This window comes from Giraffa tippelskirchi, chromosome 10 (assembly GCF_054371585.1).
Source record: "Giraffa tippelskirchi isolate mGirTip1 chromosome 10, T2T-mGirTip1v1.2.pri, whole genome shotgun sequence".
NCBI lineage: Eukaryota > Metazoa > Chordata > Mammalia > Artiodactyla > Giraffidae > Giraffa > Giraffa tippelskirchi.
In genome coordinates, this window is record NC_137284.1 from 60,149,022 (window position 1) to 60,164,863 (window position 15,842).

General features: G+C 41.6%; 2 protein-coding genes across 4 annotated transcripts in view; one reads left to right on the forward strand and one right to left on the reverse strand.

Annotated features, from left to right (window-relative positions):
• Nucleotides 1-3,052, forward strand: part of PPP1R9A (protein phosphatase 1 regulatory subunit 9A) — a 362,524-nt gene extending 359,472 nt beyond the window's left edge. Inside the window, exons 22-23 of the transcript XR_014066087.1 lie at nt 2,483-2,587; nt 2,811-3,052. The gene's annotated coding sequence lies outside the window, so the exon portion shown is untranslated. The remainder of the gene's footprint in view (nt 1-2,482; nt 2,588-2,810) is intronic.
• PON1 (paraoxonase 1) overlaps nt 1-15,842 on the reverse strand; it is a 33,461-nt gene that overhangs the window by 3,835 nt on the left and 13,784 nt on the right. For all 3 annotated transcript variants that reach the window (XM_081531530.1, XM_081531529.1, XM_081531528.1), the window contains exons 5-7: nt 13,903-14,029; nt 5,280-5,480; nt 3,767-3,848 (exon numbers count right to left, since the gene is read on the reverse strand). In XM_081531530.1, the coding sequence (XP_081387656.1) occupies nt 3,767-3,848; nt 5,280-5,480; nt 13,903-14,029 (410 nt within the window). The remainder of the gene's footprint in view (nt 1-3,766; nt 3,849-5,279; nt 5,481-13,902; nt 14,030-15,842) is intronic.

Consider the following 15,842-nt stretch of genomic DNA (forward strand, 5'->3'; position numbering starts at 1 on the left):
TCTAAAACGACATGTGCAAATATTTTTATAAGCATTCAGAAAACAACCAGGAAATGTAGATTCATTTCTGATGAGAGCATCAGTGAAGTGTAGGCTCTTCTTTAATGGCTAATCATAGGCTGTGCAGCCAGAGGAGAAATGGTCACCCGGGGTCTAATTTGTGCCTTGAAGTTGAGGAAGAGTTTCTTCTTCAGCTTCCTGATGTTATTCAACTCCCTGTTCTTCTGCTGTTTATTTTCTAAATATAAGTTGCAAGCATGTGTTGACTGCACAGATTGCTGTCACGGCTTAGTACCAGGATCATAAATAATACCAACCATTCTTAATTCCATCATTCATCATCTTGGCTGCCTTCTACCGGGGACAAATCGCATCTATTTGTCTACCTCTAACTCTCAGTTGGATAAACAATATCTACCATGTACCTCAAACAGAGGCCAGCATATCTCAGTGCCCAGAGACCCTAGAATAACTGGTGGTGACTCATCGCAAAGGCCAGAGACAACTGCGGTGAGCCCAGGCTGCCCTGTGCTTTCTGCTCAAAATGAGAGCTCTCCCTACCTGGCTGTGAAGGAACAAGGATGCTCAGGTGTTGAAGCAGTGCCTCTTTTCACCTTCATGCAGTGCCGTCACTCATTCCTACCCTGGAAACAGGCAAGTTTGGCCAAGGGAGGTGGTCTCCCTTCATCCTCTGGCCAAGATCATCTCCAAGTCTTCTCCATCCCCAAACCCCATCTACCCCGGTGTCAGGCATTCTAGGCTGATACATTAAATTCTTTTTTTTTTTAATCAGAGCATAATTGCTGTACAATGTTGTGTTAGTTTCTGCTGTATGATGAAGTGAATCAGCTATCTATCTATCTATCTATAGGGAGGGGATATGTGTGTGTGTGTGTGTGTGTGTGTGTGTGTGTTTGTGTGTGTATTATCCCCTCGCTCTTGAGCCTCCCTCTCACCCCCAACTGCCATCCCACACCTCTAAGTCATCACAGACCATCGAACTGAGCTGCCTGTGCTTCACAGCAGGTTCCCAGTAGCTAGCTATTTCACACACGGTAGCATAGATACGTCAATGCTACTCTCTCAATTCGTCCCACCCTCCCCTTCTCACTCTGTGTCCAGATGTCTGTTCTCTACATCTCTGCCCTGTTGCCCTGCAAATAGGTTCACCTTTCTGTAAGGAAAATGTTTGTCTCAGCGCGCTGCTACTATCTTTGGAAGGGGTCATGGCCAACCAGTGAATTCCGCAGCAGATAAAAACTTGCAGAGATGAGGGTAGGCTGTGAGAGTGGGAGAAGGACCCAGAAGCCTAGGGTTCCATTCATTCTTCACACCAGTAATAAGCGCCTGCTACGTGCACCAGCTGAGCAAGGGACAGAACTGTGTTCTGCCCAGGAAGAGCTGGATAGTCCAACAGGGAGCCTCAGCAATAAACTCTTCCCTTGCAAATCCATAATTCCCAGCAATACCAACTCACCAAGACGCAGGTACAGACCATGTGTCATGCTTCCACAAAGTCCAGTGGAAACTTCTGCATTCCTTGGTCAAGGAAACTTAATAAATGATTCTCTTTGGGGAAAACAGTATCCTCTATTAAAAAACATCCCAGTTTTTACAGAACTGGAACTCACTGAAGTGAGACTAATTCGTTGACTGTTTCTTGGAAAATTTTTTGAAGAAGGGATAATTTTTATTGTGGTCAAGTATGCATAACATGAAATTGGTCATTTTAACCATTTTTCAGTGTACAACTCGGTAGCATCAGGTGCATTCAAAATGTCATGAATCCACCACATTCCATTTCCTGACCCTTTGATCATCCCAGACAGAAGCTATACTGAATTGCTTCCCATTCCTCCCTTCCCCATCCTCTGGTCGCCCCTATCCTGCTCTCTCCTTATGAAGTTGCCTCTTCTAGGTACCACATATAAGTAGAATCATAGAATATTTGTCCTTTTGTGTCTAGCATAAGGACTTTTATGCTAAGTATTCTTAGCATAATAACTTCACTTAGCATGTCTTCAAATTCATTGGTGTTCTAGCATGAATCACTCCATTCCTTTTTAGGGCTGAGTAATATTTCATTCTACGTATACACTACACTTAGGACACAGACCCATCCACATTTCTTCACAGATTCTAATAACAACCCCAGCTAGTTTGTCAAATTTCTTGGCACTCCAGTATTAATCAGCTGGACTTGATTAACATGATCCTCCAAAAGAAAGAATAGCATTACATAGTTGAGCAGGGAGGAGTCTCACCCGAATTATTATGTCAGGACACCAGCAGGATTTTCTGCCAGAAGTGGGAGCCAAACCTGAAATAAACTTTGCCCTCAATCTTCCCTTGACAGGAGTAGCACCTTTATCGTTAGGTGTTGAATGTACATTGGATGGGGTTTTATTCTTATAAAATCCTTTAACTTTCAATTTGCAGAAGTATCTATTGTGATAACCACAATTTGCTTTGATCCCCTCAGCCAGTCTGAGTGTGTGAAATTCCATTTTACTACAGCGAATACCAAACGAGCCCTGTCAGTGATTTTTAATGCCAGACATGATATTACATTTGATGTGGTTTCAAGGTAATTTTCTTGGAATAAAGCCCCTCACGATGGTCCTTGATATGCGCTGATGGGCACAGTCACGGGGGCTGGTGACCGGGCCTCACAGTGCCGTGGGCGGTTCTGGTAGGGGAGAAGGACCTCTGTGTTTTTTCAAAAGCATCACTTTCATAATGCTCCACTTTACTCATACTTCTTCTTTCCACTCCTTTGTGTTTTTACCCCTTTTCATCCAAACCTTCAGACTGGATCAGAATTGGTACAGGATGGACCCCTGAAGAATGCCCAGCCCCAGCATGTTAATTTAACAATTAATTTGTTGAGTGCCTACTGGATGTGGGAACTGTCTCCGGGACACACAGAGAAAGTATCTGCCCTGTGACACTTTTACCCTAGTGGGACAGGCAGACAACACTGGGGAGCAGAAGGAAAATATGAATGTAAAATATGTTAGCAAAGGATGAGGACGGGAAAAAAATAAAGCCATGAAAGAGACAGGAAGTGTGTCTGGGTGCGCGCATTTGTCTAGGGAGAAGCAGAGTTGTAAGTTAAGATTAGGCAGCTGGAGAAGGCCTTGCTGAAGTGACATTTTAGTGAAATCTGGAAAGATGTGAAGGAGAGAGGCGTGGAGACCTGGAGGAAGAATACCTGAGCAGAGGGACAAGTTGCCCCAAGCTAAGGAAGGACATTGCCAGGAGAGTTCCAGAAATACTCAGGCAGGAGAAGCTCAGCAGCAGGGGCAAGGGTTGGAGACAGAGGTGGTAATGTGATGCGCTGCTGGACTTCTCGAGTACCTGGGCTTTATACATATTGTGCTGAGTGCTGTTGTGTACAAGCTGAGGCTATTGTCTGTTCCCTCAACATGGAGGAGGAAAGAGGGGAAGGAGGCAAGGAGGAAGGAAGGATGGAAAGGAGAGAGGAGGGAAGAGAGAAGTGAAGGACACACTTCCAAGCCAGAAATTCACGTGAACAGAGAGAATCAAAGTTTCATAGATGATGTGTGTGGGCTGCCACTTTCCACTCTGCCACTGAGCAAAGTGAACAGCAAATCCAGATGATGCTGATGGCTCCTAATAAAGGAGTGAAAAAATTGGTTCTCACCCACTCCAATTAGACAATCCTTTTTCCTCACTTCTAATTTCACAAATCAATTAGAATCTAATTATCACCCCACAAACTTATAGTGTTAATACATCTTACCTTCAATGGAGTTAAAGTCCAATTAGCATGCTTTTCATACACATGAATCTTATGAGCCAGCAATTCAGCTATATAGATATACCTTCAAAGAAGAAAGAGCTACATCAAAGCCCACGAAGTGAAGCAATTCAGAAGGTTACCATGCAGGAAAAATAACTCTTCCTAGGGGAGAACTTTGCTTAGAGACTGGAAAACGGAAGCTATCTCAAAATACACCAGATTCTGAAGGAACTCAATGAGTTGACAGTACACAGGGGAGTTTTAATCCCTGAAAAGTTATTTCAAAGATGGGAAACTAGTTGGCTCTAACTAGTAGGCAAGGAACTTAACTCTAACGCCACTTCTTAGCATCTGGGAGCAAAAGCATGACATCGCTTTTCTTGGTTTGTCAACATAATGGCAAGCCCCAGGTTCTGCATGTCAGCCCCTTGTTTGAGGCCACAGAAAATACAAGAGAAGACAAGTGCTTGGCCTGGATCTGAGAGCAGACTCCCTGCCCTCTGCGTGAGGACAGTGTCACAATCATCATTAAGATCTCTGGCCGGTCTAAGCACAGTGCCTCCCAGAACAAAGAGAGAAATGAGTGTGTGATAATCTGCTATTTTTGAAGACCAGGAGATGGTATGAGTAATTGAAAACTGTGCTGCTTTCTCTATATATGTTACTACCCTCTGAATATGTTACTAACCCTCTAAGTATGTTACAAATGCTTAATGATACGAGATGAAGAGGATTTTATACATACACCAGTCTTACCCAAAGTGTGGGCCCCAGACCCACTCTGTGACTTGTTTCAGAGTGACCACCAGAAAATAACAGGAATCAACTACATCACTAAGCATACTACTTATGAAGCTGACTTTTTCCCCATAGTAACACTTTCTTAATGAAGGAAGCAGTGGCTTGATTTACATTTTGGTACAAACTCTCTGTCATGTTACAAACCAGAGTGACGGATATAAATATACCCACAAATTGTTAATCGCAGGATACACTCAAAAATCTTCCTTCAAAGCAAGCAAAATCATACTCAATGTTTTTTGTATGTACCCTCCCTTGAAAGGCACTCCCCCGAAAATGCATTTAAAAGAGTGTGCATGCTCAGTTGCTCAGTCGTGTCCAATTCTTGAGGCCCCATGAACTAGCCCACCAGGCTCCTCTGTCCATGGGATTCTCCAGGCAAGAATACTGGAGTGGGTTGCCATGCCCGCCTCCAGGGGACTTTCCCAACTCAGGGATCGACCCCTTGCCTCTTGTGTCTCCTGCATTGGCAGCCAGATTCTTTAGCACTGCACCACCTGGAAAGCCTTAAAAGAGTATGCCTTCACAAAATAGTAAATTATGATTTGATATATTTTACTCCCTGAAAATTAAGATATTTTACATTTTCCCCAATTTCCTTTTACTGGAATAACATGCTAGAATGCATCCCCTTTTTTAGAAGATGAGTATGCTCTAAATATGTCGGTTGAGAATCTAGGGACAAACATGGTATTTTAAGGAGTTCACCTACTTGCTGTCAGGTGACATGCTGATTCCATTAGCAAAATCAAATCCACTGGCCACCACTCGAATGTCATCTGGACTGTAGTAAACAACATTTGACCATGCTAGACCCAAATATAATTCCCAGGATCTCATGTACTGGTCAACAAAATAGTGATCATTGGTGGCATAGAAGTGTTCACGGCCCACAGCGACAAGGTCATTCAAACTGCAATTGAAACATACACATATGACACAGGCAGGGAATGGTATGGTACCTGACAGGCTTATACATTGGCGTTCATGAATATATACTCGTAAAATCAGAATGTGCGATGGAACCTTCACAATAGCTGTTACAGCCCAGAATTATGTGCCATCAGTCCCGCCTATACAATCCTCAAAGACAGTAATTACCTAAGGAAACCCTAAGAGGTTATTATAGCAATGGAACAGAAAAACCTATTAGCTGTATCTTGGAAAAAAGTGCCGTGATGTGTGTGTGTGTGTGTAGACAGACTAAACTCCACAGACATTAAGTTAGTCCAGGAATCATCATCCAGGCCACATTTGTTTATGCTCATATAGAGCAGTTCAAGGCAGCACCAGGCAGTGGGAAAAAACCCAGCAATCTTGAGACTCACATTTTAGTTACAGCTCTGCTACAGGGAACAACAGACTGGTTCCAAATCGGGAAAGGAGTGTGTCAAGGCTATATATTGTCACCTGCTTATTTAACTTATATGCAGAGTACATCATGTGAAATGCCGTGCTAGATGAAGCACAAGCTGGAATCAAGATTGCTGGGAGAAATATCAATAACCTCAGAAACACAGATGACACCACCCTTATGGCAGAAAGTAAAGAAGAACTAAAGAGCCTCTTTATGAAAGTGAAAGAGGAGAGTGAAAAAGTTGGTTTAAAGCTCAACATTCAAAAACAAAGATCGTGGCATCCGGTCTCATCACTTCATGGCAAATAGATGAGGAAACAGTGGAAACAGTGACAGACTTTCTTTTCTTGGGCTCCAAAATCACTGCAGATGGTGACTGCAGCCATGAAATTAAAAGACGCTTACTCCTTGGAAGAAAAGCTATGACTAACCTAGACAGTATATTAAAAAGCAGAGACATTACTTTGCCAACAAAAGTCCGTCTAGTCAAAGCTTTGGTTTTTCCAGTGGTTATGAATGGATGTGAGAGCTGGACTATAAAGATAGCTGAGCTCCAAAGAATTGATGCTTTTGAACTGTGGTGTTTGAGAAGACTCTTGAGAGTCCCTTGGACTGCAAGGAGATCCAACCAGTCCATCCTAAAGGATGGACTGAATATTCATTAGAAGGACTGATGCTGAAGCTGAAACTCCAATACTTTGGCCACCTGATGTGAAGAGCTTACTCACTGGAAAAGACTCTGATGCTTGGAAAGATTGAAGGCAGGAGAAGGGGACGACAGAGGATGAGATGGTTGGATGGCATCACCGATGCTATGGACATGAGTTTGAGTAAACTCTGGGAGTTGGTGATGGACAGGGAGTCCTGGTGTGCTGCAGTCCATGGGGTCACAAAGAGTCGGACACAACTGAGCAACTGAACTGAACTGCTACTATTAGTTGTGTGATCTGGGAAAGTTAATCATTTAACATGCCAGGGCCTCAGTTTACTTATCTGTTTAGAAAAAAAAAAAAAAGGAGGAGATGGACTGGTCTATCTTCCAGGCTTACAGGGTCACTTTCAGCTGTAAAGTTTCATGATTCTAAACAGAGTGAAATATCCGTGAGCGAGAACGCTCAGAAATAGGATGCGGTGGCTTTTTTTGTTGCTGTTGTTCTGATTTTGATTCTCTCTGTGTTACTGAAAATCTAAGATATATGAGTCTGTTTTTCGGCTTTAATAGGTGCAACAGCGAGCACATAAGTGAGTCATTGTGCTGACTGAGGTGACAGAAGTTCCTCTGGGCCATTATCCGGACCAGAATTATCTCAGCTCCACTGCGGAGGGCGTCATGGCCCAGCACATCAGCTCTGACGCTGCCCCGGGCTCCTGGGCATCTTTGATAAGCATACAGAGCCTCAGTTTTCTCATCTGCAAAGAGAGGTTAAATGATTTTCCCAAAGTCATACAGCTCATTTGTATAAGACTAAAGGTCAGCATCTTCATTTGTGGCGTAGCAGTGGGAATTACAATGAGACAATGCCTGCCACTCACAAAGCCTCCATCAATGGTAGCCACTGTTCCTATATGAGAAAGGGGATCTAGGAATTTAGGATTAGTCTGTATGGGCTTCAGGCAGAAGCCTGCAAAGATGGGTTTTGTTTTTTTCTCTTTTTTAAAGGTAAATTTATGAAATTAGTATGCTTTTTAATGCTTTGCTGTTTTTCATTTAAAAAAAAAGAGCAGAGCAGAAAGGTTTAGAGTCATAGCTTTGAAATCTGATGGGCTCCATTTGAATCCTCCATTTGTTGCTTGCTCTCAATGTGGTATGTGGCCACAGCGTGTCACTATGCTCTGAGTCTCTCCATATTTTGGAAGGTTGGGGTATGAATAAAATGAAATAATTAATCAAAGACTTTGGCACCATGCCTGGCATATAGTAAATGATCAATAACGACCAATAATGTTATTATTATTAATAACCTGTTCTATTATAATAAGTTAGTCATTGGAATAATAACATTATGTTGTTGTCCTTGTATTAGTCACTCATTTGTATCCAACTCTTTGTGACCCCAGGTACTATAGCCCACCAGACTCCCCTGTCTATGGAATTCTCCAAGCAAGAATACTGGAATGGGTTGCCATTCCCTTATCCAGGGGATGTTCCTGACCCAGGGGTCAAACCCAGGCCTACCCACATTGCAGGCAGATTCTTTACCATCTGAGCCACCAGGGAAGCCCATTAATGCTATAGACAACCATATAAACAACCATCAAATACAAAGAGGAAAATATACATGACTAACCCTTGGGTTAGGAAAGTAGAATTTTAGTTAATTGTGACACTAACTATATTTTGGTTCTGTATTGCCAAAGATCAATGCATTTGCAACTGCCAAGTAGTCATGTACGGATATGAGAGTTGGACCATAAAGAAGGCTGAATGCCAAAGAATTGAAGCTTTCAAACTGTGGTGCTAGAGAAGGTTCTTGAGAGTCCCTTGGACAGCAAGGAGATCAAACTAGTTAATCCTAAAGGAAATCAACTCTGAATATTCATCGGAAGGACTGATGCTGAAGCTGAAGCTCCAAAACTTTGGCCACCTGATGGGAAGAGTTGACTCATTGGAAAGGACCCTGAAAAATGCTGGGAAAGATTGAGGGCAGGAGGAGAAGAGGGCAACAGAGGATGAGATGGCTGGATGGCATCATCAACTCAATGGACATGAGTTTGAGCAAACTCCAGGAGATAGTGAAGGACAGGGAAGTCTGGTGTGCTGCAGTTCATGGGGTCACAAAGAGTTGGACACAAGTTAGCAATTGAACTACAACAACAAAAGAAAAAAAAAATGCCCTAATCCTAGGAAATTGAACAAAACTAAGATTTCCAAGGTTAAATGGTAAAAGAAATAAAATAAGTTTCACTATCTCATAGCAACTCAGAGCAGAAGCTCCAGACTCAAGCTCCAGACTCAAGGATTAAAATTCCAGTTGTGTTTTCCTCTAGGAGTTTTATAGTTTCTGGTCTTACGTTTAGATCTTTAATCCATTTTCAGTTTATTTTTTGTGTATGGTGTTAGAAAGTGTTCTAGTTTCATTCTTTTTCAAGTGGCTGACCAGTTTTCCCAGCACTTGTTAAAGAGATTGTCTTTCCTCCATTGTATATTCTTGCCTCCTTTGTCAAAGATAAGGTGTCCATAGGTACGTGGATTTATCTCTGGGCTTTCTATTTTGTTCCATTGATCTATATTTCTGTCCTTGTGCCAGTACCATACTGTCTTGATGACTGTGGCTTTGTAGTAGAGCCTGAAGTCAGGCAGGTTGATTCCTCCAGTTCCATTCTTCTTTCTCAAGATTGCTTTGGCTATTCGAGGTTTTTTGTATTTCCATACAAATTGTGAAATTATTTGTTCTAGTTCTCTGAAGAATAGCGTTGGAAGCTTGGTAGGGATTGCACCGAATCTATAGATTGCTTTTGGTAGTATACTCATTTTCATTATATTGATTCTTCCAATCCATGAACACGGTATATTTCTCCATCTATTTGTGTCCTCTTTGATTTCTTTCACCAGTATTTTATAGTTTTCTATATATAGGTCTTTTGTTTCTTTAGGTAGATATATTCCTAAGTATTTTATTCTTTTCATTGCTATGGTGAATGGTATTGTTTCCTTAATTTCTCTTTCTGTTTTCTCATTGTTAGTATAGAGGAATGCAAGGGATTTCTGTGTGTTAATTTTATATCCTGCAACTTTACTATATTCATTGATTAGCTCTAGGAATTTTCTGGTGGAGTCTTTAGGGTTTTCTATGTAGAGGATCATGTCATCTGCAAACAGTGAGAGTTTTACTTCTTCTTTTCCAATCTGAATTCCTTTTATTTCTTTTTCTGCTCTGATTGCTGTGGCCAAAACTTTCAAAACTATGTTGAATAGCAGTGGTGAGAGTGGGCACCCTTGTCTTGTTTCTGATTTTAGGGGAATGCTTTCAGTTTTTCACCATTTAGGATAATGTTTGCTGTGGGTTTGTCATATATAGCTTTTATTATGTTGAGGTATCTTCCTTCTATTACTGCTTTTCAGAGGGTTTTTACCATAAATGGATGTTGAAAACACTCTCCGACATAAACCACAGCAGGATCCTCTTTGACCTCCCAGAATATTGGAAATAAAAGCAAACATAAACAAATGGGACCTAATTAAACTTAAAAGCTTTTGCACAACAAAGGAAACTATAAGCAAGGTGAAAAGACAGCCTTTGGAATGGGAGAAAATAATAGCAAACGAAGCAAGGGACAAACAATTAATCTCAAAAGTATACAAGCAACTCCTGCAGCTCAATTCCAGAAAAATAAACGACCCAATCAAAAAGTGGGCCAAAGAACTAAACAGACATTTCTCCAAAGAAGACATACAGATGGTTAACAAACACATGAAAAGATGCTCAACATCACTCATTATCAGAGAAATGCAAATCAAAACCACAATGAGGTACCATTTCACACCAGTCAGAATGGCTGCTATCCAAAAGTCTACAAGCAATAAATGCTGGAGAGGGTGTGGAGAAAAGGGAACCCTCTTACACTGTTGGTGGGAATGCAAACTAGTACAGCCACTATGGAGAACAGTGTGGAGATTGCTGAAAAAACTGGAAATAGAACTCCCATATGACCCAGCAATCCCACTGCTGGGCGTACACACCGAGGAAACCAGAACTGAAAGAGACACGTGTACCTCAATGTTCATTGCAGCACTGTTTATAATAGCCAGGACATGGAAGCAGCCTAGATGCCCATCAGCAGATGAATGGATAAGGAAGCTGTGGTTCATATACACAATGTATTACTCAGCCATTAAAAAGAATACATTCGAATCAGTTCTAATGAGGTAGATGAAACTGGAGCCTATTATACAGAGTGAAGTAAGCCAGAAAGAAAAACACCAATACAGTATACTAACACATATATATGGTATTTAGTCAATCGGTAATGATAACCCTGTATGCAAGACATCAAAAGAGACACAGATAAATAGAACAGTGTTATGGACTCTATGGGAGAGGGCGAGGGCGGGATGATATGGGAGAATGGCATTGAAGCGTGTAAATTATCATATGTGAAATGAATCGCCAGTACAGGTTCAACACATGATACAGGGTGCTCGGGGCTGGAGCACCAGGATGACCCGGAGGGATGGGATGGGAAGGGAGGTGGGAGGGGGGTTCTGGAAGGGGACAACATGTGCATCCATGGTGGATTCATGTCAGCGTATGGCAAAACAAAAACAATACTGTAAAGTTAAAAAATAGAAAATAAACTAATTTAAAAAAAATAAAAATAAAAAAAATAAAATTCCAGTTGTGCCCTTTACTGACAGTGTCCCCTGAAGCAAGTTATATCCTCTAGGCTTCATTTGTTTTAAATTCAATATGGTATAGTAGTAAAACCTAATTAAGAACATGCTTGTAAAAAGCTAATAAAATAATCTGTTAAATTAGCTATTGCACCACCTGAGTTATACCGGAAGCTCATTCAACTTTTATTATCACTGTCATTTCTACCATTAGTCCGGCTTCTCTAGTCCACACACTTTCCCCTAATTCAGAGCTCAGTATTGGTGGCAGTCTCCAGACACTCAGTGTCCTCATTCTCTTTCCAAAAAGTATTCATTGAATGAAGGTATGAAGAAACTCTCCCACCAAAAGCTGTTCTCTGAACTTGCATGCAGATGAAGACCTGGGCTGTAGTTTGTAATGGTCACTAATTGGTTAATTTGCCTTCATCCAGGAACCTGATTTCTCTGCAGTCTCAGCTTCCTCAGCTTCAGCCCCATCGGGTAAGACAGGAGAGGGAGGAGCCCTGGTAACACTGAGCACACATCACTTACCAGGTGCTTTGCGAGACACCGGCAAGTACATACCACATGGTTTAAAAGAAATCCAGATTTACACATTCTGAGATAATTGAGTTCTGCAGGTAAATTATTCAAATAGAGGTTAAGATTCTAAAAGGACCACAATGATTGGAGGATAAAAACTGTGTGGGAAGATAGTGTCAAATTATTTTCTTAAATCCATCATTACCTCATAAACAGAACCCTAGGGCTTCCCTGGTGGCTCAGCGGTAAAGAATCTGCCTGCGATGCAGGAGACGTGAGTTCCATCCCTGGGTTGAGAAGATCCCCTAGAGAAGGAAACCACAACCCACTCCAGTATTCTTGCCTGCAGAATCCCATGGACAGAGGAGCCTGGAGGGCTACAGTCCACAGTGTCGCAAAGAGTCAGACACGACTTAGCGACTAAACAACAAAGGCAAGTGAGGACGTCAGTTTTGTGTTGGGATCAGGGATCCGTGTGTGTTTCCTTTCTCTAGATGTTGTGCTGTGGAGGAAGCTGGGATGGATCTGGCTGTCAACCACAGAGCTGCTGTTTCAGAAATCACGTGCAAATGAACAGCAGGAGGAGCAGCGCTGGGAGGTCTTGGAGGCACTGGATCGCAGACCTCCTCTTGAGTTTGTGTTTCTAATTCTTAGAAACATGTACACTTCCAACTTTTACTGTAAAAATCGAGAACAAATAAGCTTAAGAGGTGAAATTTGTCCATGAAACCGGTTTGGGATTGAGATACTAAGTCTGGTTCTGGAGAAGAGCAGAGTGCTTTCTTGGTAAAAGCGTAAAGGAACATTCTCTGGGACCAGGAGCCATAAATCCGCATCCAGCCAACCCAGGAAATGAGGGAGGAAGAGGATGGGTGTCTTCTCTGGAGCTTGAGTCCTCAAAAGTTTCTGCGGATGAACATCTGGAGGAGTTTATGCTCAGCAGAAAGGAGACTTGCCCTCATTTACAGTCTATGGGAATTTGGATAGAATTTGGATCCTACTGTTGTGTGAAAATTGTATAAATCTTAATTATGTTGAATTGGTTCATGGTGCTTTTCAGGTCTACTATATCCTTCTACTTTTCTGTCTATTCATTCTACTAATTTTTGAGAGTTTGATATTGAAACTCCAACTTAAAGTCTTAATTTACCTACTTAAAAATAATTGTATTAATAATATACAGTGAAACTATATGTAACTTTCAGTTCAGTTCAGTCATTCAGTCGTGTCCGACATTTGCGACCCCATGGACTGCAGCACACCAGGCCTCCCTGTCCATCACTAACTCCTGGAGTTTACCCAAACTCATGTCCATTGAGTCGGTGATGCCATCCAGCCATCTCATCCTCTGTCATCCCCTTCTCCTCTCACCTTCAATCTTTCCCAGCATCAGGGTCTTTCCAATGAGTCAGTTCTTTGCATCAGGTGGCCAAAGTATTGGAGTTTCAGCTTCAACATCAGTCCTTCCAATGAACACCCAGGACTGATCTCCTTTAGGATGGGCTGGTCAGATCTTGTAGTCCAAGGGACTCTCAAGAGTCTTCTCCAACACCACAGTTCAAAAGCATCAATCCTTTGGCACTCAGCTTTCTTTATAGTCCAACTCTCACATCCATTCATGACTACTGGAAAAACCATAGCTTTGACTAGACAGACCTTTGTTGGCAAAGTAATGTCTCTGCTTTTTAATATACTGTCTAGGTTGGTCATAACTTTCCTTCCAAGAAGCAAGTGTCTTGTAATTTCATGGCTGCAGTCACCATCTGCAGTGATTTTGGAGCCCAAGAAAAGAAAGTTTGTCTCTGTTTCCACTGTTTCCCCATCTATTTGCCATGAAGTGATGGGACTGGATGCCATGATCTTAGTTTTCTGAATGTTGAGCTTTAAGTAACTTTAGTCTCCTGTAAATGTGTTATCATACTTTCATAATTTAAAAAATAATAAAGAGGAAAAAGAGCACTAGAAGAGGAATAAATGAAAGTAAAATAAAATTAAAAAAAAAAAGGAGAGTTGCCATTTTCCCCCCACCCCACCCCCGACTCCTGCCAAAAGGAAACACTAATAGTAGACAAACCATCCCCTGGTGTTAAAGGAAAATAGGAATATGACATATCTCAGTACTTAGGCAGAAGTTCATGTTTGATGGTTTTCAGATGCAAAAGTGACTTTTCTTCTTCTTGAAATTTAAACAACTCAACCGTGGACTTAAAATCTGGATGGCTCACCACCAGCAGGTACACGGTATTATCTGAGAAGAGATTAAAAACAAAAATTGAAACATTAACCGAGCTCTCAGCTGTCAGCTCTGTCTCCAAAAAGCAATTTCAACCCACCTCTAACCAGTACTTAGGATGTCAGGCAGATGGAATATTTTCATCTCTTTGTAGAGAGAAGCATTTGTGATTGCTCCAGAGAAAAATGGCTAAAGAAAGACCTAGTGACAGTGTAAAAAACCACCAGACTCCACAGAGGGAAAAAGAGTTCTCAACTTAAGAATGAGCAGCCCTTGACACTAAAACTCCAAAGAGCTTATTAAGCTTTCTGCTGCAGATGGTCTCAGCAAGATGCGGCACTGAGATAAAAGAGATAAAAGATGAGAAGAATATCAATAAGAGGAGGTGTGCTCAGGTGTAATTTACACAGTGTGAGATGATAAATTCCATAAAAAGAGCACCTGAGAGATAATATCAAAGGGATGCAGCTTCCAGGAGTCAGTGCAACTCTGCCACATGAAAGAGGCCAGTGTAAGTGGTCAAGGAGGAGTGATCGGATGTTAGACCATAGTCTTTGCCTTCGGAAGCAGTGAATCTTTGGAAAGCTCTGACGTGACCAAATTGGTGTTTAAAGGAAAATAGTGTCAAGTTTAGGAGGTTGAATAGAAGAAATATGAACAGAAAAGCCAGCTATGAGGCTTCCCCTTAGGCCCCTTGACAAGCAGATGTTTATTTTAATTGGTGTTAAGTGCTACAGAAGGAAAATAAAACCAGATAAAGGGATGCAGAGTAATGAGATGTCTTGTTCATGGTAGTCAGGCAAGTTCTGAGAAGATGATGCTAAAGCAGATACTGAAATGAAATGAGAGACTGAACTATATGAATATCTGGGGAAAGGGTGTTCTAGGCGGAAGGAAGAGAATGTGCAGAGGGCCTGAGGCAGGAGCTTAGCTGGAGGTTGTAGTTGGAGTAGATGTGAATGAAAGAGTGGGTGGATTGAAGCCACAGACATAGGAATCCAGATTAGTCTTGTAGGGCTTAGGGTGAGGCTCCAGGGCTTACTTACAGGGGGCTTTCAACCAAGGAGTATATGACTGTGGTATAGCAGTTAATTCAGGCAGGTGGAAAGAAGGGCTAAATCAGGAGGACACTGCTTCTCTCCACATGCCTGGATTACTGCTATACCCACAGTCATGTTACTCCTTGGTTGAAAGTCCCCTGTATGTAAGCCCTGGAGCCTTACCCTACTGACAGGAAAAGGCAGGAAAGGATATGAGATGAATTTGACAGGAAGCACCAAAAGTCCCTGATGATGGCTGAGGAATATGGGAAGTGGAAATCAAACATAAGTGAGGATTAAAACCCAGATTCATGTTTTGCACAGCAGAATCTACCTCTAGGAATTTATCATAAGTAGTCACAGAAGCTACATGCATAAGAATGTTTATTCTGGCATTAGTTTTCAGTGAGCATAAAGGTGGGAACAGGCTCAATATCCATCAAGAGATGAACTATATTGTGGTTCTCCCATGCCACAGAATTCCAAACAGCCATTACAAAGTAGCTCTGAATGCACTGTTAGGGAAAGGAATCCACGATGCAGTGTTTAACGCAAAGGTAATTTATATGAGGACCTGTATAATATTTATGTGGTTATTTTCCCTTTTTAATTCAAAAAAGCATGCACACACCCCACATCCTATTTCTTTGCACTTACAATATTTTAAAAATAAAATATAATGTTAATAAATGGGTGAAGAGATCACTGAAAGGGAAATATATATGTATGTATACAAATTTCAATAGATATATATATATGAAAGAAGTGAAGTCATACGGAGTAAACAT